General features: G+C 39.1%; 3 protein-coding genes across 3 annotated transcripts; 2 read left to right on the top strand and 1 right to left on the bottom strand.

Moving 5' to 3' along the window:
* The first annotated feature begins 611 nt into the window (after window positions 1-611).
* On the top strand, window positions 612-12,606 carry rin3 (Ras and Rab interactor 3). The gene is made up of 10 exons (XM_053509745.1): window positions 612-1,190; window positions 2,120-2,764; window positions 2,856-2,955; window positions 3,913-3,985; window positions 4,090-4,181; window positions 4,283-5,671; window positions 5,875-6,183; window positions 7,277-7,408; window positions 10,595-10,758; window positions 10,924-12,606. Exons 2-10 carry the CDS (start codon window positions 2,198-2,200, stop codon window positions 11,260-11,262), a joined length of 3,165 nt encoding a protein of 1,054 aa, XP_053365720.1. The 5' UTR covers window positions 612-1,190; window positions 2,120-2,197; the 3' UTR covers window positions 11,263-12,606.
* Window positions 12,607-15,823: 3,217 nt separating this feature from the next.
* On the top strand, window positions 15,824-17,409 carry pth2 (parathyroid hormone 2). Its single transcript, XM_053510453.1, has 3 exons — window positions 15,824-16,103; window positions 16,596-16,693; window positions 16,779-17,409. The coding sequence occupies exons 2-3, from the start codon at window positions 16,596-16,598 to the stop codon at window positions 17,134-17,136; spliced, it is 456 nt and encodes a 151-aa protein (XP_053366428.1). The 5' UTR covers window positions 15,824-16,103; the 3' UTR covers window positions 17,137-17,409.
* A 2,022-nt stretch (window positions 17,410-19,431) lies between these two features.
* On the bottom strand, window positions 19,432-20,510 carry tmem121aa (transmembrane protein 121Aa). The gene has a single exon (XM_053510399.1). It carries the CDS (start codon window positions 20,508-20,510, stop codon window positions 19,560-19,562), a length of 951 nt encoding a protein of 316 aa, XP_053366374.1. The 3' UTR covers window positions 19,432-19,559.
* Window positions 20,511-21,531: the final 1,021 nt, after the last annotated feature.

Raw genomic sequence — 21,531 nt, 5'->3', positions numbered from 1 at the left:
TTCATTTGGAGGAGAAAACTGAGTCAAGCTTCCTCTGAAATTCCATGATAGTCATCAACAACTTGTATCTGCTATTTATGACCCACAGGAAGACTTCTCACACACTTTGGGTGGAAAAAAAAAGCTTAAACAGTAATTTTTGTGTGTTGAAATTATTCGGTGATCCTTAAACATTTTTTTTTACATTTATTGACACTTTCTGGCAGCCTTCAGTGTTTTAAGTCTTCTTTGTTGTTGTTTTTTCTTGTAGTTTGGCTTTTTTTCACTCCCTCATCACACTCAGTTGAGTGTGAAGTCACGGTTTGCTAACAGGAAACATCTGGTGGCATGTCTCTCCTTAGGGTGTAAGGACCCGTATAAAGTAACTACATTAACCACAACTATATTAACCGGGCAACACTACTGTACAAACTACTGACTTAATGAAACTTATCGCGTCATTACATAAAGGTGTATATCCTGGTCTTGTATAATGCATGAAGCTTATTCATCTAGTAAAATTCCCAAACAATGTCACTCCCTCTCCTTCTGTGCAAAACCCCTTACATTTGAACATGTTCAGTCATGAGCTGAAAAAAGCAATGGGCTGGGCTTCAGACCTTCCACTGAGACTTCCCACATGTGCTGCATTCTTTGTGGAGCACTTTAGAGTCTCTGGCACATCTGGAGCAGCTTAACTTAAAATACACAAGGAAGACGTTCGCTGCTTACGAATGGTTTTTCATACTTTTACACACTCACACCATCCAGGTCTGCTCTCCTGACGCTTAGGCCATCTGGAGACCATGTTTACTGGCAAGTTGTAAAGTTTAAGTGCTTATACTGTATGTGCATCTCTCTCTGAGTGTGCATATGCCTGTGTTAGGGGGTTGGCTGACCACTCTGGACAACCCCTTCCTGAGAACACCGTGACAGGAAGTCAAAAGAAGGACAATAGAGAAACGAAGAAGTTCTCTGTGAAATCTCTTTTCTGCTAGGTAAGGAGAAATTATTGCTTAGTTCAAAGAAAACTGGACAAGAGTAGCTGCAAAGGGCGGTGATGGACGGGTTCAGGGCGACCATATGAGAGGTGAAGGGAAACGAGAAGAACGAAGGTCTCAGACGGGAAGGAAAGAAGGGGGCTGTGGTGTAAAAGACACAACGATGAAGAAAACAGTTGTCGCAACCAAGAGCTCTAAAACATCTAGCGGGTGAGTTTCTAAACACACGGTTACATACACATGAAAAAAAAAAAGCATAGGCATGAATGCCTCTCGATGTTCTCGTCGCTGTTCTACATCTAATCCTCGTCTATCCAAAGGTTAATATTTTTTGTTTTTTTGTTAATATGTGTTGTTGGTAATTTTTATTAACACTTCTCTGTATGCATTATGTTATAAGAGCAAGAATAGACTCTGTTATATTAAAATGCAGCAGGAAATAAACAGCACCAGTGTTTCAACACTAATGACATCATTCCCTCGAGAGGCATATTTATGTAGTGAGAAGCAAAAAGCTTGCCAAGAGAGAAAAAAGAAGAAGAAGACGAGAAAAGACCTTTAGAGAACCGACTACAAGTACGCAAGAAACAACTTGAGGCAACATTAAAACATGGAAAATAATCAGAGCCTACCCGATTCTCCGGTCATGTCCTACGTCATGTCCTACGTCATGTCCTACGTCATAACTTACATGATTCCACCATCACATTTTGTATATTATTTCCACCATAATATACAAAATGCGATTGACTATTGGTAATATTATTATAATTATTAGGCATTGGTGCCTCAGTGGTAGGTTTCTCGCCTGCCATGTGGAAGGCCAGGGATCGATTTCGGTCCCAAGCCTGGATAAAATGGGAGGGTTGTGTCAGGAAGGCTATCCGGCATAAATACCGTGCCAAGTTGTTGTTTGGACCAAATGGTCCACTTTGGTGACCCCTTAACAGGAGCAGCCGAAAGACCAACATTATTATTATTATTATTATTATTATTATACAAGTGATATTGGTTTACCAAAGATCTTTCATTTCTGCTTTTCTGCTCCACTCCATGAATTCCAGAGCAGGTTAAACTCATAGCAGACGTGTGGGGTTTCATCTGATGGTTTCATCTTTTCTCTCTCTCTTTCCTTTCAGGTTGTTTCTCTAAATCACCAATTCCGAGATACCTTGTTTCAAATTTCAGTCTTTTCCCCTTACTCTTAAGTATGCACCATGCTGTCTCCGGCTACTGCGACATCACCTGCTGTCATCCCCAAACCTACAACCCCATCCTCTTTGCTTTCAGACCGTCCCTCCTCACCGATGTCTACAACCCCGGTTCAACTGGTAGACGTCTCGGTTACCCCGACTCCCCAAAAGCCCACCCCGCCTCCTCTGCCCATCTCGCCTCCTTCCTCTATTTATCGAAAATCCCCAAGTTCATACCCAGCTCCCAACTCCAAACCTGCCGCCCCTCATCACAAAACAAAGGCTCCTAAGCCCCCATGTCCACCTCTTCCAGCACAGCAGCCGTCTGCCGTCCCTAAAGCTTCCTCTTCAGGCCTGCAAAAGGCTCCTCCACGGCCAACCTCGAAGCCCTTATCGCCACCTCTTAAGAGACCGCCACCGCCACTCACTTCGAAAGCTCCTGCAGTACCGTCCCTGCCTGTCCAAACGCAGAAATCGGTCCATCCCAGGATCAGCATCTTGGAAAAGCTGATCAAGACATGTCCAGTGTGGCTGCAGCTGGGAATGCCCAAGGAAAGAGCTACTCATATACTGAACAAAGAGATGCCTGGGGTGAGAGTGTACAGTATATAGAAATATTTCCTAATATTATAACTTAAATGCATAATAAATGTAACTGCTGGACTAAATTATGACTTCACAGATCTTCTTAGTGAGGAGGGACCGTGGGAAGTCGTCGATGGTGGTGTCAGTTCGTCTCGCAGACCAGATCCAGGACTTTCATGTAAAAGAAGAAAGGGCCAGTGAGTCTACTTTGATTTCTATGAATGCCCTTAAAATTCTCTTCTAAATCTTAGGGTCATAGGATCGACCTCAGGAAAACACCAGGGAGAGTATCTGTAATGACGTAAAATTGACTGGCTGCCTTTTTTTTTTACTGCACCCTTACCTATAATAGCGAATCATATTGTTATAGATGTGGTTCAGTTTACGAGGATAACCCGGTGCAGTAACAGTAACACATGAACACTGACATCAAACAGACAACCTTTCAGACTTCGCAGGTCTCAAGTGTAACCTGAACTCAAGTGTAAACTGCGTTATATAGCTATACCAACTTTTAGCCCTGCCGTATTCTTCACCATATACAGTCACTGCAATTTGATCATTACAAATATGAAGCACAACTAAAGAAAAAACCTGTTTAATTTTGTCTGAACATCTCACACCTTCGTTCAGAAATGGCAGACAAGGTAGTCTGTGGAGGAGGGGAGATGACCACAGGTTTCCTGTCCTGATGTTAACAGTGTCCGACTTCCTGAACTCCACCTCATGTCTTTGTGTTTGTGCTGCTCTGTGTATACAATATGTGTATGTTCGTGTGTTGGATGAAGCACATCTTTTCGTTTATCATGCATGATGTCATTTATCTTGTCATAATAGAATCTCTGCCCTATTTTGGGTCTGCTGATTAACTATTGCTTTTTCTAAACATGCTTAAAAGCATGCATGAAAGTCAGTATCACAGTGAGGCAGAGCGAGGTACGAACGTTGTTGGCTACTGTGCATTACATTCAGGAAATGATCTTCAATTTCACACTGGGTGTTTTTTTGTGTATTTTTCTTACCAGTGGATGAAACAATTATTCTGATAAAGTGCTGTTGTTCAACAGCGTCACTGTGGTATGCTCGAGATAACATCTACAGTATGTACTCAACTTATTACCATACACAGCTTTGTTTCCGTTTTTCTCTTACAGTGTTGTATCTTGAAGGATCTGTCCTGGTCTTCGACAACATATTTAAACTCATTGCTTTCTACTGTGTTAGCCGGTAAGCTAATCTAGGCCTCCAGTAAAACATAAATTAAATATGGCTCTCAGAAACTGAACCTGCTTTCAGGAGAATACAGTGTCCTTTTTTTTATTGTTATGCAGGGACATCCTGCCCTGTACCCTGAAATTACCTCAGGCCATTATCCAGGCAATTAAATATGAAGACATGGAGGTGATCTCCACACTAGGAGTAGGTAATAAGAAGCACAAGAGCCACATGTCATTTTATTCCACAATATTTACACGTTTCCACATCTTTACAGTTACTCTAACATGCGCTGAACCTTGTTGACAGAATTCTGGGGCTCGGAGCTGAACAGTCACATTCGTGATGATTTGAGTAAACCTGCAGAAGAGATAAAGCTCTCCTCTGGAAATGGCCATCTCTGGTACATCAACCCCATTTCCATTGAAGAATACCATAACAGTCTGCCTCCTAATTCTCCCACCCCGATCCTGAGGTCCCAAAGCCTCAACGTGCCTGTTCAGGCTCAGCCGAAGTTCAAGAGGCCCCCGCCACTACCTCCACGTCCACTCACCATTTCTGAAGACTCACTGACGCAAGTGTCAACCAAGGCAGCCAAAGAGAAGTTGACGTCAGAGGAGTCTTCACTTCTCTTGCTAAGTTCTTCTCTGCCTTCAGTGCAAAAAGAGGAAGGAAGTCATTGTGGGTATAAAAAGGCAGAGGGAACTCTATTACCCAGTGCTGAGGCAGAAATGTGGAACAAACAAGATGCAGCACAACTATCTCTAAGTGAAACAACAAAACAGGGCAGCAACGCCCCTTCACACAAAATTGCTCCAGTCCCACTTAGACGCCGGATATCAGAGGGCCAACCACCAGAAGAAGACGGCCAACTGGAACCGATAAAGGAAACTCTCTGTGCATCTGAAGCAGCAGAGACCAATGAGGACCCTGGTACTTCTGTGTCTCTCATTTGCCTCGATGACAGTAACATGGACCAGTGGGTGAGTGAACATTGTGGACAATCTAAAACACCACAAGAGGAAGATCTGGGTGAGAAATCAAAAGCTGCAAATGGAGTTTCCACTGCGAATATGGTTCCTGTACTTGAAACAAGGAAGCCAGATGCTCCAGTGCCACCTCCGAGGAGAAAACGTACCTCTCAGAGCCTGATTTTCCAAGATGTCACAAATAACTCCGAAGGTGTTAATCAAGAGCTAAGCCACATTAATCCACAGCCGACTCCAAGGCTCCAGAACCTTCCAGAGCACCCCAAAGTTCCAGATGTGTCATTATTTTCCCCAGAAGGAGGTGCTCCCCAGCCGGATCATGACTCCTACTCCACAAGCAGCACAGAGGAAGAGGCAGATCCTACCCCAGTGGGTGCCTTGGCGAAGAGGACATCCACTATCATTCTAGACCGTGCCAAGCAGCGCCTGTCCATGGTTAACTTCTCTACAGTCTTCACAAGCTTCATGAGTGCTGACCGCAAGCTTCAGAAACGGATCGTGGAACTCGGTAGAGATGGAAGCACGTATTTCGGTAACCTGGTACAGGACTACCGGGCCTTTACGCTGGACACTATGAAGAGGCATTCCACCAGTACAGAAATGCTCCAAGAGATCAGACAAATGATGACGCAGCTCAAAAGCTATCTTATCCAAAGCACAGAACTGCAAAATCTCCAGGAGGCAGCTATTTATTCTGAGGACAAGCTGGGTAATTTGTCTACATACTTCCTTGACAGTCTGAATTTTAAGAAATCTGCTTAGCTCTGGGTGTTTTCTTTTAGTATGTTATTCAACATAACTTAACTATGTGTCAAGTGTAAAAAGAAAGAAGCTGTTTTACATGTTTGCTGTGGTATTTTTTACATATATTATGGCTGTTTAAGGAAATACATGCACAAATTTCCTTTGCAGAGATAATCATCGAAGCATCACTTTATAAGAGTGTCCTGAAGCCCTTACGAGAGGCGATATATAACGGCCTGAGGGACATCCACTCCCGGGCAGGCAATCTCAAGAAGCTCAAGGAAAATCAGCTGACGGTGCTGGGCACCACCACGACAGATTTGGGTGTGACCACCTGTGTTCCTGACTTACCTGTCATGGAGAAGATCCAGGGGAAGTTGGGAAACTTGCACCAGGAATACTCACCTCAGAAGAAAATCAACCTACTCCTCAAGACATGCAAGATCATATACGAGTCCATGTCTGTGGGCTCCCCAGGTCAGTGTTCTATACTTTGAATATCTTGGCATGACTAAAATGCTATTTAATGCGAAGCGGTTTTACAACAGAGTGGTTTTACCCCTTTTATATTAAACATCTAAATCAAGCCGGTGGGGTGGTGAGCTTAGTCACGCCAATAATTGGCCTGGTTGTTGGTTTGAGTATTTCAGAAAACTATAGCCTTAGATTCGTGTTCTTGGGTGACATGTGGTTGTCTGCTGTTGAAGCTCATCCTTCTGAGAATTTGATGTTGTGCATCCTGTTACACTTGTAATTACTGTATCCTTCCTGTAAGCTTGAACCAGTCTGGTCATTCTCATCTGCCCTTGCTCATCAACAAGGCATTTCCACTTGTTTCAACTCACTGCATGTTTTTGTTTTTTTTGCACCATTGTGTAAACTGTAGAGCCGAGTTTTGTGTTAAAATCCCAGGAGATCAGCAATTTCTAAAACACTCAAACTGACCCATCTGGCGCCAACAACCATGGCACAGTCAGAGATAATATTCATCCAACCATGATGGAAGTCAAGCATGTATCATGGTAGTGGACCTACAGTGCAAATGATATTCCCCTTAGCGTGCTACAATAGAATCTATTTTTAATTTTATTCATATCTAAGAATTTGTATTTTTCAGCACAGCAGGCAGCCTGTGTTCTTCATTTTCTCCATTCCTAAAACAGAAACTATTTTGGCCTTGGAAGGAGAATAAGTCCCATGCTGCTTACACGTGTGATCTTTAACAAAAGTTCCTTTTTTTGTCTGGTTGTGGAGAAAACAGGAGGATTTTTTCAGTTGTTTAGTTGCTAATACTCAGCTCCACCCTTTCCTTCTTACACCAAGCTTTGACCCAATACCACAGATGTTCTCATTACTCACATCAAATCAGGAAGTAAGGCCCTTGCAAAACGCTGGTCATGTGTTTAATAGTAGATTAGATTCTGTTTATCATTCGCTGTGACTCATCCGAAGGCATTCTGACTGTGGTCACACATTAAATGTCACAACACACATTTATACTTTGAGATGTCTTATCTTACCTTATATATACATATAAAAGATATGTGGAATTCTATCTTGGGCTCTATAGGAAAACCTTATGGTGCAGATGATTTCCTGCCGGTACTAATGTACGTCCTGGCTCGTTGCAATATCTCTGCACTGCTGTTGGATGTGGAGTATATGATGGAGCTGATGGACCCTGCGCTGCAGCTTGGTGAAGGTCAGTACATAAACATACTTCATAAATGTAAGCAAAAGCAATAATGTGCAATCAGCAAAACTATTTAAAACATTTTATTTAGTATAGTAGCATATGGTTTGGGGTAATATTTGGAGTAAACTGCTTGCTAATCTGATAGAAATAAATTATCGGCTACAAACCATTAAGGGCTGCCCAGCTAGCTAATGCTGTTCTCAACTCAGGGAGGAAGTGGGAAGTCAGAACTGGAAATCTATAAAAAAAAAAATAAAAGAAACATTTTGTCTGTACATTGCTCAGAACTCGCTCTTTCAATGATATCTTTATGTTTCATAAATTGGGAAACCCGGAACCAGTCTTATAAAAATTTATGTCTGTCTGTCTGTCCTGCCAGATTTTGACACAGCGTCATGCAAAACTGACTGGACAGAATTTAATGAAACTTTGGCGGTAGTTTGGTGTTTATTATATTTAAGTTAAATCTGCACCATAAATGAAACAAAAATCTTAAATAGAAGCTCAACAGAGCTAATCAACGCGATAGTTTATCATGTTTACACAGAGTTTGCGAAAGAGACAGGCGGTTATGTACCTTCAAGAAAATGAAACTAAAGCGCGACAGCATGGCTTACTCCAAAAACAAGGAAAGTAGACTATGAAAACTGAACATTCAAAGATGAATGGACTTTTTTCCTGCAGGAAGTGTAAAACCAGTCTCTCTCATATGTTCAGAAACCGTGGTGCTAATAAAAAGCAGTAATGTGAAGCGGCACTATGAGATAAAACATGGGTCGGAAATACCATGTAATGTTGTCACACCAAACATAATTTACTGAAATTACATTTTTTTTTAAATTAAGGGTTTCATCTTTGTTGCAGGCAGACATGTACTGTACGTGGGCTTCAATAAGGATGTCACTGATCACATTGAAGATGATCAGATTCTTTTTAGTTCTTACCTTTTAACTATTTCTACAAACTCTTTTCCCATGAGGACTTACATGAGTTAAATATTTACTGCTGTATGTTGGCGCTACGCTGGATACCAACATCATGTTTGTCGTGTCTTAGCAACAATCTAGTAAGCAAACTGTGCAAAGTGATATATTTACAGTAGTTCCTCAAAACAGCCAACTGTAAAGTCAGTATTATTATAGATCTATAAACTAATATCTCAGTATGTTAATCAATCTTAAACAAATGCAAGTTTATATAGAAAAAAACTTAAACTTACTTAAAGAAAATTAGTGGTACGCTAACTCTTTATCTTGCGAGCAGCCATGTTGATTTTAAGGCCGTTACTCTCCATGGGGTTGCAGCGACTGTCCAAAGTTTCTGAGTAGGGATTCAGATTATAGAGAGGGCATTTTCTTTGTTTTGGGTTGCTTTTTTCCTAATTGGGTGTCAGACATTCTGAGTTGGAGCAAAACAATGTATTTGTTCTGCTTCAATAAATAATAGTTGCTCCACTATAATCTTACAGCGTGCCATCGAGTGAATAGAGTATGAGGGTTTTCCCTAAGGCTCTTCGCAAATCCACTGCTAATGCTAGGAAGATGTCCTGCTACTGCTGGTTAGCTAGCTTAAAATACAGTGTAGGGAACGCTATATAAACTATTATATCCGGTCTGTAAATGACTCTTGCATAACAATGATGATTTAAATGAGTTTGTAAGTATTTGTAATGTTATCTCTTTAGCTAAAATAACTTTAACCACATTACAATACAATTTCCAAAAGATAAATTAGTTTCTTACACTTTATCTACAGAAAGCCTAAAAATACCTCAAACCTGCATCACTGCTAAATCTATTGTATTTATTAACCATATTGATTCTCTCCCCCTTTTTCTGTCCCTGATTCATCTGTCTGCTATTGGGAAGTTGGACTTATGTATGATGTATGCATACGAATTTCCTCCTCCTGCACTGTTACAGCTTTTATTGGTATTAACAGTATTCTTAGAGTGAATCATGGCAGATAAGGAACATCATAATATTGTTCCATGACTTAATAAACATTTACTTTTTAATTTCTTTTATTACACCCAGGCAGTAATTAATCAATATCACGCTTGAGGTTGGCGCAGCCCAAATACTGAAGATATCACAGCGGTGCTGATATTCAGCACAACAGCCTCAAGACCCTCAGTGTGATATTGCTTTTACATAAGAGTTGCATAAACACTATTAATTATAAACAGGTTATGATTTCTTTATTTATTTAACCAGGTATTTTGCTCCGCCCACACATACAATTTTGTGACTCATGGAACTAACGAACCGCGACTGGTGGAGCAATTAACAGGAGGTGTAACTAGTGTTAAACTCCTAGCGGTACTCTGTAGCCAAAAGGTGAGGAGAATAAACCATGGAGGTGTTGGACAGTCCTGAGAAACTCACCAGATTTACTTTTTATTTCCACTTCAGGGTTCTGGGGTTGAATCCCAAATTATATTAAATGGAAAGCTAGTGCTCTATGTAGGGTGTACAATCCCCCTTGTTCCACACAAGTAGTGCCCTTGATCAGGGGTTAGAGAGGGATTTGGGATTCAGCCTTGTGTTAGAAACTAGTTGGCTTTGTATCTGGCGTTAGCCATGAAAAGAACGACACGGCAAAATGACATGGAAGCGATTACTGCGGAGACGGCGTGTTGTTTAAGACGCCATAACGTTATCAGATGTGTGTTCTTACTGAAAGTGCTTCTGTGACTGGGTGTGAATGTGGGTTTTGGCAGTCGGCTGCTCTCTCCTCAGTACTGCGGACCGTACAGACCCAGGGTGATACATAGAGTTAAACATCCTGGTGCTGTTATGCTCTGTATCACCACTCGTGAGGAAGCTCCTCGTACATTCATATTACTTTATTTGTACAAACTGTTGTATAACTAGTGCTAACACATGACTTTAGGTCTTATGATGCAAGCTCAGGCATTGCATGTTGAAATAGGGCTTCTTTTGTGAAACTCGTTCAAATAGTTTATTGTTACAGACTTGACCTTTAATGGTTTTGCAAGTCTAAAACTGTGGTCTTCAGGCACTTTCTGCATTTCTCACCCTCCTCATCACTTTTAAAGTCACTCCATGAACACTTACTTGAACCTCCACCAAGAGAATCGTCAAATAATGTTTGTCTAGTAGGAATTTCTTGCTTGTCACAGTCTAAGGTTTACTTATTCCTCAAGTAATTTATCTTTTGTATTTCTAGGCTCGTACTATCTCACCACCACATATGGAGCTCTGGAGCACATCAAAAACTATGATAAGCAGGCAGCTTCCAAGGAGCTGAGTTTGGAAATCCAAGACTCTATTCATCGGTGGGAGCGTCGCCGCACTCTGAACAAGGCCCGGGCCTCCCATTCATCCATACAGGTAGAGTGTACAGACGCTTGTTTCGCCAAAACCTTATAAATCTCTAAGATTATTTAAACCTTCGATAAGTGTGAAAAAATGCCACTTCCAAATTGTGACTAATCTATCTCTACATCTTGCTGTGGAGGTTTTCTAAGCCATCATCGCTTTTTTTTTAAATTGCAGGATTTCATCACCGTGTCTTTCCTTGAGGCGTGTTCGAACACCAAGACGCTGGGTGTGGATCAGAACACAACTGCTTGTGAACTGAGTGCACAGTGTGCTGAGAAGTTCGAAGTGCTGGATCCTGACTCCTACTGTCTAAGCGTGCTAGTGGACGGCGACTACCGACCCCTGACTCCCGAGGAGTTACCGCTCGCTATCAAATCCAGCCTGCATCGCAGTGAGCCACGCAAAGAATATTACTTTGTGTATCAGCATGGACGCTGGCCAGGGCAGGAACCTGACAAGCAAAGACCGTCTACACCTGAACCAACACCTGTCCAGGAGGAGAGTTTGATCTGAAGGAATTACTTTAAGCCAGTGCGCCTGACAGATTAGTGCTTTCTAATCTACGAGTTCCTGTTTTTGAGATTAAAACAATCTGACGTAGTATCACTATCACCGATCGGAATCCCGTTAATGACTTGGTACGTTGTTGTTCTTCCATCCTGGCACCAAGTGTACTCTAAAGTTGCACTTTGACCTACGGCAGAACCGTAAGAATGAGCTGCATCGGTCATTCTGTGCTTTAAAATAAGCCATATTATTAACAAAAACAAAGACAGGTTGTCATCTGTATTCTATATTTGTACTTAAAGGTCAGGTTTTACAGCAAAAACCCTGGAGCAGGACACAAAGAGGAAAAAAAAGTTAAGCACTGGTCTGATTAATGGAGCAGGAATTCTCTAGGATCAAATAAACTGACTTTTTCCTCTTTTTTATTTGTATTTTTTTAGTTATCGTGACTCCTTTTACTTTAAAAGATACTGACAGGGACCCTCACCTCACACTGCGAAGGTGATGTTTTAAGACAATACCAACATACCTTTTTCAGGAGTGAATTCAGACTCTAATATTAAACAGTTAAAATTATTTTTTCACTGAAATATCAAGCTCATAAACTCAAGCTCATATTTACAGTAGATTATAGCCGACAAACCAGTGGTGAGGTTTTTTTCCTCTTTATTATGCATACAGTATTCTCTTATTTGCATGACAACTTTACCCAGGACATAAAGGCATAGTTCGGGTTTTTTCAAGTCTGTATAGTGTTTTTAGAACAACTTTTAATATTTTCATCCACAAGATGTATGGTGAAGGAAAAGAATTATGATAAATAAAAATAAATTTAAATAAAGTAAAAAGACTAGAAGATTCCAAGTGAGACTGCAGAAGCTTCATATGAGTCTGAGCTGAACTTTGGAATGCATTTTTGCACGGAACGAGGGATGGTAAATTTGGCCCCAATTCCTTACAGAGTACTCGTCGTATTCTGGGTGACAAACTTTCACAATCTGTGTGCAGAACATGACGGTTTATAACGACCAAGACCTATAGCAACGTACTCATATACACCTCAATTTTAATGTAAGACAGACTTCAAATATTTGAACTATCCCTTTAATTGTCAGTATTTACTACTCCTGAACTCAGATGTTGTCTGAGTAATACTGCCATAAACAGTGAGCACATGAATAATGTTTGTATGTAGGCTATGACTTATATTGCGTATATGTATGTATATATATGACTCAGGGGGACTAAGTGCATTTTCAATATCTAATGTATCACAATTAAAACATTTTAAATACGTCCAAAGCATACAGGGTTATTTTATCTGTATACAATTAAAGTGTTCTTTCTTAACATGTTGTTTACTTGTGTTTAGTTGAGTGACTAAGATACAGAACTTTTTGTTTCCAGACTGATGGATGCCGTCTTGCACATGTTAGTGTTTTCCCTGCTGCTGTGTTGCACTCAGTTCTATTCAGAAAAGATTGATATATTTATCTGATCACGTAACTAATTTGTTAAGCTGAGAAACCCATAAAATGTTTAGGGAAGGGGTTTGCCCGGTTGTAGGGTTGAGAACGACAGGTTTAAAGCCTTTTATTAAGAACATGGATATAAAAAAAACATATTTATCTTTCATCTTAAATCTCCACAATATGAATATGATCAAATATTACCATTAATTCAAAATTCAATCACAAAAATATGAATTAAATATTCTTTTTTATATAACTCTGTAGAGTGACCTACTATAACAGTCTTTTTTAAAACCCAGTGAAGAATATAAACCACTATGTTGCAGGCGTCCTGAGCACACCAGAAGGTAAATTTAAAGGAAATCAACTCTTGTTGCAACATTGGAGGTAACATGCTTACTCCATAACCACGTTGCTTCAATTGCACAGTGTGAACTGTAGGAATGTAAGTAATGACGTGTAGTCATATGACCCGTTATTTTATAATGCAAAACAAGAATAAGAGTTAATATGTGTTCCTTATCGAAAAGTAGGGAAGCGAAGAGCGCATTAGCTGAAAATGCACATATTTGTATTTCCCTTATGCAGTGATGAAGGACAACAAATGAAAACATATTAAACAAAACAAAAAAAAAAAGGTTCTATTGCCAGATACATTATGTGTTAAAGAGTTATTTTTTTATTCTGAAAAGAATATGTCTTAATGAAATGCCTGAAGTAAGAAGAGTACTAAGATATTCTTTTGGGGTTTTGTGAAATACTGGGCAACACAGGATGTATAAGTTCACAGGTGCTTAGTGTTAAATAATTCCTTTAAAGCTCCTGTCAGTGAAAATTGTTATGTTTTAAATGCATCTTTTAGACTTTATAAATTATTCATCAAGAAGCAGAAAAAATCTGAGTTGATCTTGCTGTGCAGATTCCAAAAAAATATAATTTTTATATTTATATTTATTATATATTATATTATTTTCTAAATATTAAGTTCCATAATAAAAAAAAAACTTTGCATTTTCACTCTGCCAAAAGATGGTATCGGTGCTAAAAAGTGTCACCCCTAGGTGAAAAAGGTGAATTTTCAGATAGGATCATATGACACCATTTTTCATAAGACTTAACGCTTCTTATCTCCTGATCCATGCTTTGTTTTTTTGTAAATATACATACACATTTATAATTTTATCAGATAAAAAGAAACACATTTGCTAAATAAATTTTAATGCCCTTTTTTGTTTTAGTGTCTGTAACTTTTTTAAATTCAAATCTCTCAATATTTATTTAGACTGTCATTTAGTTTAAATGAATTTAGATGAAACTTGGCCGATTTAGATTTCAAGTCAAAAACCTTAAAAAAAAAATGTCAAAAACCTACAAAAGTGTCTTGTTCTAAAATGCCAAAATCCTTAAGATATTACAACATGAGTTTGATATGGTTACAGACACTACCGACTTGTTATGCCTTTTAAGCTTTTACCAAAAATCTGAATTCTTTAATTTAAGCAACAATTTGTACAGGTCATAGGCTTCTAGATTCTTTATTGATACAAATTTAAGTATCAATACTCATTAAAAAAGTATAAATAATTTGTATTTTAAACTATTATTTAAAGCAACACAGTATAAAGCTGAAAAATGGCCATTTTTGGGTCATTTATAAAATCATCTCGCCAAAAGTTGGCAAATAAGACACTTTTTTACGTTTATGACTTTTCATGTGAAATCTAAATGGGCCAAGTTTCATCTAAATTCATTTAGACTAGTTGAAGTTTTTAGGGAAGCAAGATTGGTCACTTCCATGTTGCATAAATTTCAGAAGTAGTTTCTTTGGCACTTCGAATAATTGAATTGAGAAATGACGGCGATGTGAAATGAATGAGAAAAGCAGCAGACACACCGTGACACCAACAAGTGCAAGTATAGACGTACAGTATGTATGACTAACGGCTGTATATGAGCGTCACAGGTATGACATTTAACATCCTGATAGTTCTACACATGAGAACAAACCCCTCACGGCCCATGTGTGTCACGGTCTCATCTGTCTCATGGCCCCTTCTCTTGCCTTGTTCTGTCCCCTGCTTTATCTGGAGACCAGAGCGTGTCAGCGCTGCCTCACTCCATAATGACTGTCAGGTTCCGCTTGTCTGATGCTTACGCACTTCATGGCTGCCCATTATTTTAAATGAGGGCTGAATGAAGTTAACCCACACTAACGAGGACTCTCTGGACCCCACCTGAATGAGTGTGTTATCCTTAAGGCAAAAAAAATGTGCTGCTTTTTAGAAGAGAACAATGACCATGTCTTTGGTCGGTCTTCCGCTCCTGGCTCCGACATTTAATCAGCGCGGCATTACGAACAGCGGCATCCGGTTCTGCAAAAAGAGAAGTTTTATATCGCATAAAAATTCGGATTTGTACAAATTTAAGTTACAACAATAAGCTGTTTCAAATTTTAATATGTTTTTTTTTATAATGAAATGATAATAATAAAAAGAAATAATAAAAAATTCACCCATTATCTTTTTCCACGTGTAAGTTTGAAGCCGTTACGATCCTCACATGTCGGTCAGTTGAATGTGTTGTGGGAGATTTGGTGCGTTTGACAGCGCTTCCTAAGGGGTCCTATCAAATTTAATGAGACTAACATCTTGCATGCCCTTCAATCCCAACATGTGCGTAGGCTGCCTGAAGAGACCAGAGACATAAGTTAAAATAAAATATATGCTGGAACTTAGATTACGCCTTATGTTAAGAGGTCAAAGGGCAAAGGGATCCACGTAGCACCAGCAAGAACGTCCATCTAGACGAGTGTTTCATTTACACGGTTGACGACCTGATGACCACATTTGCTTCTTTCCATTTTTTTTTTCATACTTTTTTTTCTGAGACATCATTAAGCACAATGATGTCAAAACAGGTTCCATCTTTCCTCTGATATTTCTCTGATATTTTAAGTCTGCGGCCAAACAGGACATTTAGGGGCGTGTGACAGACGTCATCTCAATGTTTTTTTTTTTTTATCTCTATACACTTGGTGTAGATATAAAGCCTGTACAGGTACGCTCCGGGACATCTATTCCAGCACTTGTAGCGAAAGCATGTTACAGCTTTTTCCGCCGTCTCTACCTCAGGATACGCTGGCTCTGAAAACCCATGCTTCGCTGATTTAATTTTAAAAAATCTCAATAATTTTAAGGTGTTTTCACAAAAACGACATTTCGAGAGGATAACACAAAACTTACCAATGCATTATTTTTGAGAATTGTTCACCTTTTTTTTTTTTTTGGACTCCATCAAATAGAGCGTAGTTTTCTACTCCTAGACGACCACCTGAAGCCGGCGCAGCAAAGACTCACTGGCAGCCTGCAACAGAAGGTGAGAGACAATTCCACTGTTATGAAACGGTTTCCAAATGCAAAAGCCCTGTTACTCTGCAAAGAAAGAAGAATTATTCGAAGCAGCTGTGTTGAATAATTGGTTCTTAATCACACTGCAATAGGTACATGTCCATAATTAACATCAAGGGTAGTTTAAATTAATTGTTTGTTTATGATATACCAAGTCAACCATCCATCTGTTTATTCATTAACGCGATTGTTTGTGAAAGAAAAATTAATCTAAGCATTATATACAGAAATATTTACCACCGATTTGGGAGACTTCCTACAGAATTCAGTTTCAATCTAAACAGGAGTTTGTCCAGCTGATCAAAGTTAGAGATGATCTCAAGCAGGAATACAGCATTAGGAGTCTTCTATATCCTGGAACATCTGATAAGCCTACTAATAAAACATAAATTAATGAAGTTTACGAAAGGAAGAATTGTAGGCAGCGCTAATATCAGATTTACTGTTACACGTCCTACAGATGTTTTCTCTAAGTCCAGCTCCTCGTCCTGCACTGTTACTGCTTGTCCTGATGCTTATGAACCTGAACATCTCTGCCTTCCCTCAACCCTTCCAAAGGTAAAGTCTTAGACGTTTAGACTATAGTATATGCCTAAAAACATGATATATGAAAGAATTAACTCTTTTTTTTTTTAAACCACAGAATATCCCCTTCAGATGGTCAGGATTCTATACAGGAGCAATGGAAGATCCTTTACCCTTCCATCTCACTCCGTGACTGGAGCGTCCAAATGTTGTCCAGCCCAGACTTCGCAGGAGCAGAGACAAAAACGGAGCCTGTGGATGAGTGGATCCCCCTCAGCCAATCACAGATGGAGGAGAAACTGATGAAGGAATGGCCAGGAGACTGGCAGCAGCGGGCGGGCAACCAGGCGAAGAGGAACATTGTGGTGGCAGATGATGCAGCATTCAGAGAGAAGAGTAAGCTTCTCACAGCCATGGAGAGGCAGAAATGGTTAAACTCATACATGCAGAAACTGCTCGTGGTTAACTCGAAGTAAAAAAGCGTAAAATATGTAAAATGTATTATTACTCTAAATCAAAACAGACAGTATGCTTGATCATGTAAAATATGTGTTCATCAGTGTAAAGAAGCCAGACACTGTCTAGTGTGATGAAATGCTCCTATGTATGAGTGTTTGCTGATGCTTGTTTGTTGTTGTAAGTTAATAATGAAATTGCAAAAACAGTTGCTAACTTGTTTGATTTTACTTCTGTAGAATTGTAAGATATTTTAACCACAAAACAAATGTAACACATAAAGCATGATTTGCAATATCTGTTTGTCATTTTACCAAAATATGCCTTCAATAAACGTGTATTCTAAACCTACTGTATACATCCCTGGAGAAAAAAAAACTGAACATTTCTTTAAGAAAAGAACTTCCAAGGAACATACAAGAACATTTACATAATAAAAAAAAAAAATCAAATCCACAGTCATTTTTTAAGCATGAATGTTTTTAAGATTTAACAAAAGCTTGTACCCAAAAAGATTAAGAAAAAAACAAACAAATATTTTAAAATTGCTTTATATATTTTGGTCATCAGCCCACATGATACATTAAATTGCTTCAAATCACTGCAAAAAAATAGACATCTTAGCATGTAAAATATCCCAGCCAAACCTATCTATAATTTTTTTTTTACAACAAACCAGATTAAAAAATTTTTAGCTTCTTTTAAAATTCTAAAAACCAGCAAAAATCTTGACCAAGAAAAAAAAATAAATTTTAAATAAATTTCTTATTTGCAATTTTAGTAACAATTGACTAAAAATAAGCTTAATAATCTTATATTTGGTTTGTTGTAAACATATTTTAAGAAATTATACAGTAGGTTTCGTTAGGTTCAAGAATATTTTATTTGTTATGATGTCATTTTTTGCAGTGATCTTGAAAACAAAAGTAAAAAGTATGTTATCGAAAATAAATAAAATAGAAACAAGGACGTTTTTTTACATTCTATACCAGCAGAGAAAAGGCCTTTTTTTCTTCTTTTGGATCCACACACTGACGTACATTTTGAAAGGGTAAAAAAGGTGGAATATACAGTAGATGCAGTGTAGGAGTTGCAACGAGAATATGGGCAAACCATGTCATAAAAAGTTTAAAAATAAGTTTATATGTTCTTAAATTTATATTCATTTAATAACATTTTTAAATGATGTATAGAGACAATTGAAATAATAATAATAATAATAATTATAATAGTTATTGTCATCATTACCTCCCACACAGATATGTACTGTAAATAAAGTTTGCTTATACAAAATAATTTAAATGGCTAAAATTCCAAATGTATACAAGTCACATGTTTTTGAATCCAACAAAATTGATGTTTCTACATGTCATGTGACGAGCGAAGTTTTTTTCTTTATTACAGTTTATCATCTTTCTTGGTTTATTCTACAAATCACATTTAAGAAGTAATCAGGTTGTAACATCACTATGTTTAGAAACATTATTATATAAGCTCATAAAAGACAAACAGTTTGTTAAACAGAATGTAATTACTGGTGGTAACGATACTCCATCTGCATGTAACAAACATCACATGAACTATTTAAAATTTTCTGTGAATTTTCTGTAAATAACCCCAGATATCTGTTGTAAACTTTTACAGAGGTTCTGTAATGAAGCATTCGAAGGGGTTAAACTAAAACACATCAAATCTGGATCATTTTTCAAAAGAGGTACAAAATAAAATACTCAGGTGTCACATATCTTCTAATTAACACACTAGTTTTCACAATATTTGCTTTTTTAAATGATACAATTTTTATCGACACAATAAACCTGTCCACATTTATAGCAAGAGTCTTAATGCTGGTTCGATCTCACACAAGATCCATTCTACACTTACAGGATCATAAAAACTAATTAGAAGGTCCTGAAACGTCAGCCAACACATTTCACTTTGCAGTGAATAGCCACTAATCATTAATTCCCCTTAAGGCATGCTTTCAGTTCAGAGAATTAAAATAAAAAAAATACTTTTTAAAAAGGAAGTTCAGCATCAAACTGTGTATTGTATGTAACCTGCTTTTGGTTCGGTCTACCAGCAGGAATAGAGGAAGCCATACATACAGGAATGTTGACGAAGCATGAGAGATTGAACATCCGAAACTGAGCTGAAACTAAATGCCATTTACTCAATCCTATGCCATAAGAACTGAGCTATGAATAAACATGAGAGCATAAATAAAGCATTTTTTTATAAATTTTTTCTTTGTATTAAATTCTGGTGCCCCATTTTGGTTTGCCGTGTTTCATTTTAACATATTTTTCTCTGCAAATAAATTGTTTAAGAGTACTTTTCTTTGCAGGACAGATGCATGTGGATTGTAGCTTGATATAGATGACTTAAAACGCTTACATTGGAAACTGACCCTGGGAATTTAGTCTCTGTCTTTCAGTTTTGGTCATGTTTCCGTGATCTCATGAGCGGGCGATGGCTCTGCTGGAAAGCAAGTGGTGGGATTTGGCAGCTTTTGAACGTGTTGCCCCGAGTTCTGCTGTAACTCCATAGCAATAGTTACTGGGTCTTGTGGCGGGAACGCCTTATCCTGCCGATAATATTCCAAAAATGTGCAGGCCTTGGTGGCGATGGCCACTGCGTTCTTGCCGATAAAGATAGTGGAGACACGGCTGTCTTGGAAAAGCACCATATTAACCCCACGGATGAGAATGGTAACAATATTGATGGAGACGAGGCTGAGGACAGGGTAGAGCATCACCTTCTTTGGGGACATGTGCTCAACCTGCATACTGATCTCGCTGAGAGAGACACACGGCAGAATCAGTAGAAGAATGTAGCAGTAGAAGAACATTAGTCCCTCAGCCCAGATGGGCAGTCCTGTTCGCTGTGGTTCCCACAAGTTGGACTGGATGTCCAGTACGTCCAGCAGGTCCAGTGCCACCCAGAACAATCGACCTCGCATGTCTTCCTTTTTCCGAAAAGTTCTCATGTACTCCATGCTGTCCAGCGCCACAAGGGCGAAATACAGCCCTGGGATGCAAACCGAAAGAAGCAAAGTCAAAACTTTCCGAGCGACAGTCTCAACAGTCTGGTGCTCGGCTTTGTAGTTTTGGAAAACAAAGTAGAGTTTTATCTCCAAAACAAAGATGTAAAGGAACCACAGGATCATGGCATAGCCACGCCTTGCAGTCCTCACCTCGGCACCTACCCAGACAGCAACGTAGCGCAGAACTATGAGGAAGCAAATGTCCCCTACCAGTACAATGATGCAAACCCCGATCTTACGCGGACCCTGGTTCTGCTCCACCAGGTAAGCGTCCATGACAGCCATGCTGGTCATGATGATGACGGTAGTTAGACACACGTGCTGCTTGTCAGGGGGAGGTAAAACCATAGTGAGGGATCTATTGCTTCCACCTTACAACAGAACAATTATAAAACACAAAAGAATTTGGAACTCCTATTAAAAAATACACACAAATAATAAAAAAGTTATTTCATTCTTCCAAATGCTGATGCAAGTCTCTATGTACAGTGCACTTTAGGAGTACGATAGAGTCTGCTGTCTGTGCTTAGTAATTTCCAAGCTTTGCTCCATTGCCTGTGTATTTCATATCAGTCAGTGCCCCTACGATTGCCTAGTAAAATACTTTCGGCTGAAGCAAAATCAAGCCTGGTGCATACAGACCCACTTATCTATGTCAACTGGACCGCATTATCACTGTGGCAGAGCTGCGTGGCCCTGGATCCTTTCAGCCTCTGTTTGAGAAAATTATGATTGTACAGGATGCATACAATTTTAAATTCCCTCTGGTTCAGCTACTCTGGTGTTAATCAAAGCTGTGACCTTTGGTGGGGACCCAGCGTTATGTGGGCTTGATATGAAACCTCGGGCAGTCTTTGGGATTTACTGGTTCATGGATTCTGTCAATAAGAGAAAAGGAAGTCAGTCAGGTAGATAAATGGTACAAAGAATATATACACACATTTATTAAAACAACAGGGGTCCCTGGCGCAATATGGCTTCATCTGGGTCAGCAAAATACCATTTTCAACTCATCTACAAAAACTTGTACTTTTTTTTATTTAGCTAAGCTTAATCATACATAAGAAAAGGAAGTCGTGCAGTATAGATTTTTTACACAAGTTAACTACATTCTTGCTTTTTACTATTAATTCACAATGGTCTGGAGACAGGATTATGGAGGATAATGGGTATATTCCAAAAACACAGGGTACAGGATGGGGACCGGTCCATCACAGGTCACCCTGTACACACACACACACACACAATAAACCCACTCATTCACACCAAGGGCGATTCAGCAGAGCCAATCATCCTACTGGAGAAGCTACAGTATGAGAACATGCAACACCTCAACCTGGGATCCTGCGTCTGCGACAGCCGTGTCCCC

Source organism: Clarias gariepinus, chromosome 13, assembly GCF_024256425.1.
Source record: "Clarias gariepinus isolate MV-2021 ecotype Netherlands chromosome 13, CGAR_prim_01v2, whole genome shotgun sequence".
In the NCBI taxonomy this organism is placed as follows: Eukaryota; Metazoa; Chordata; class Actinopteri; order Siluriformes; family Clariidae; genus Clarias; species Clarias gariepinus.
The sequence above is the reverse complement of the archived record's forward strand: the minus strand, read 5'-3'. Positions and strand labels throughout refer to the sequence as shown.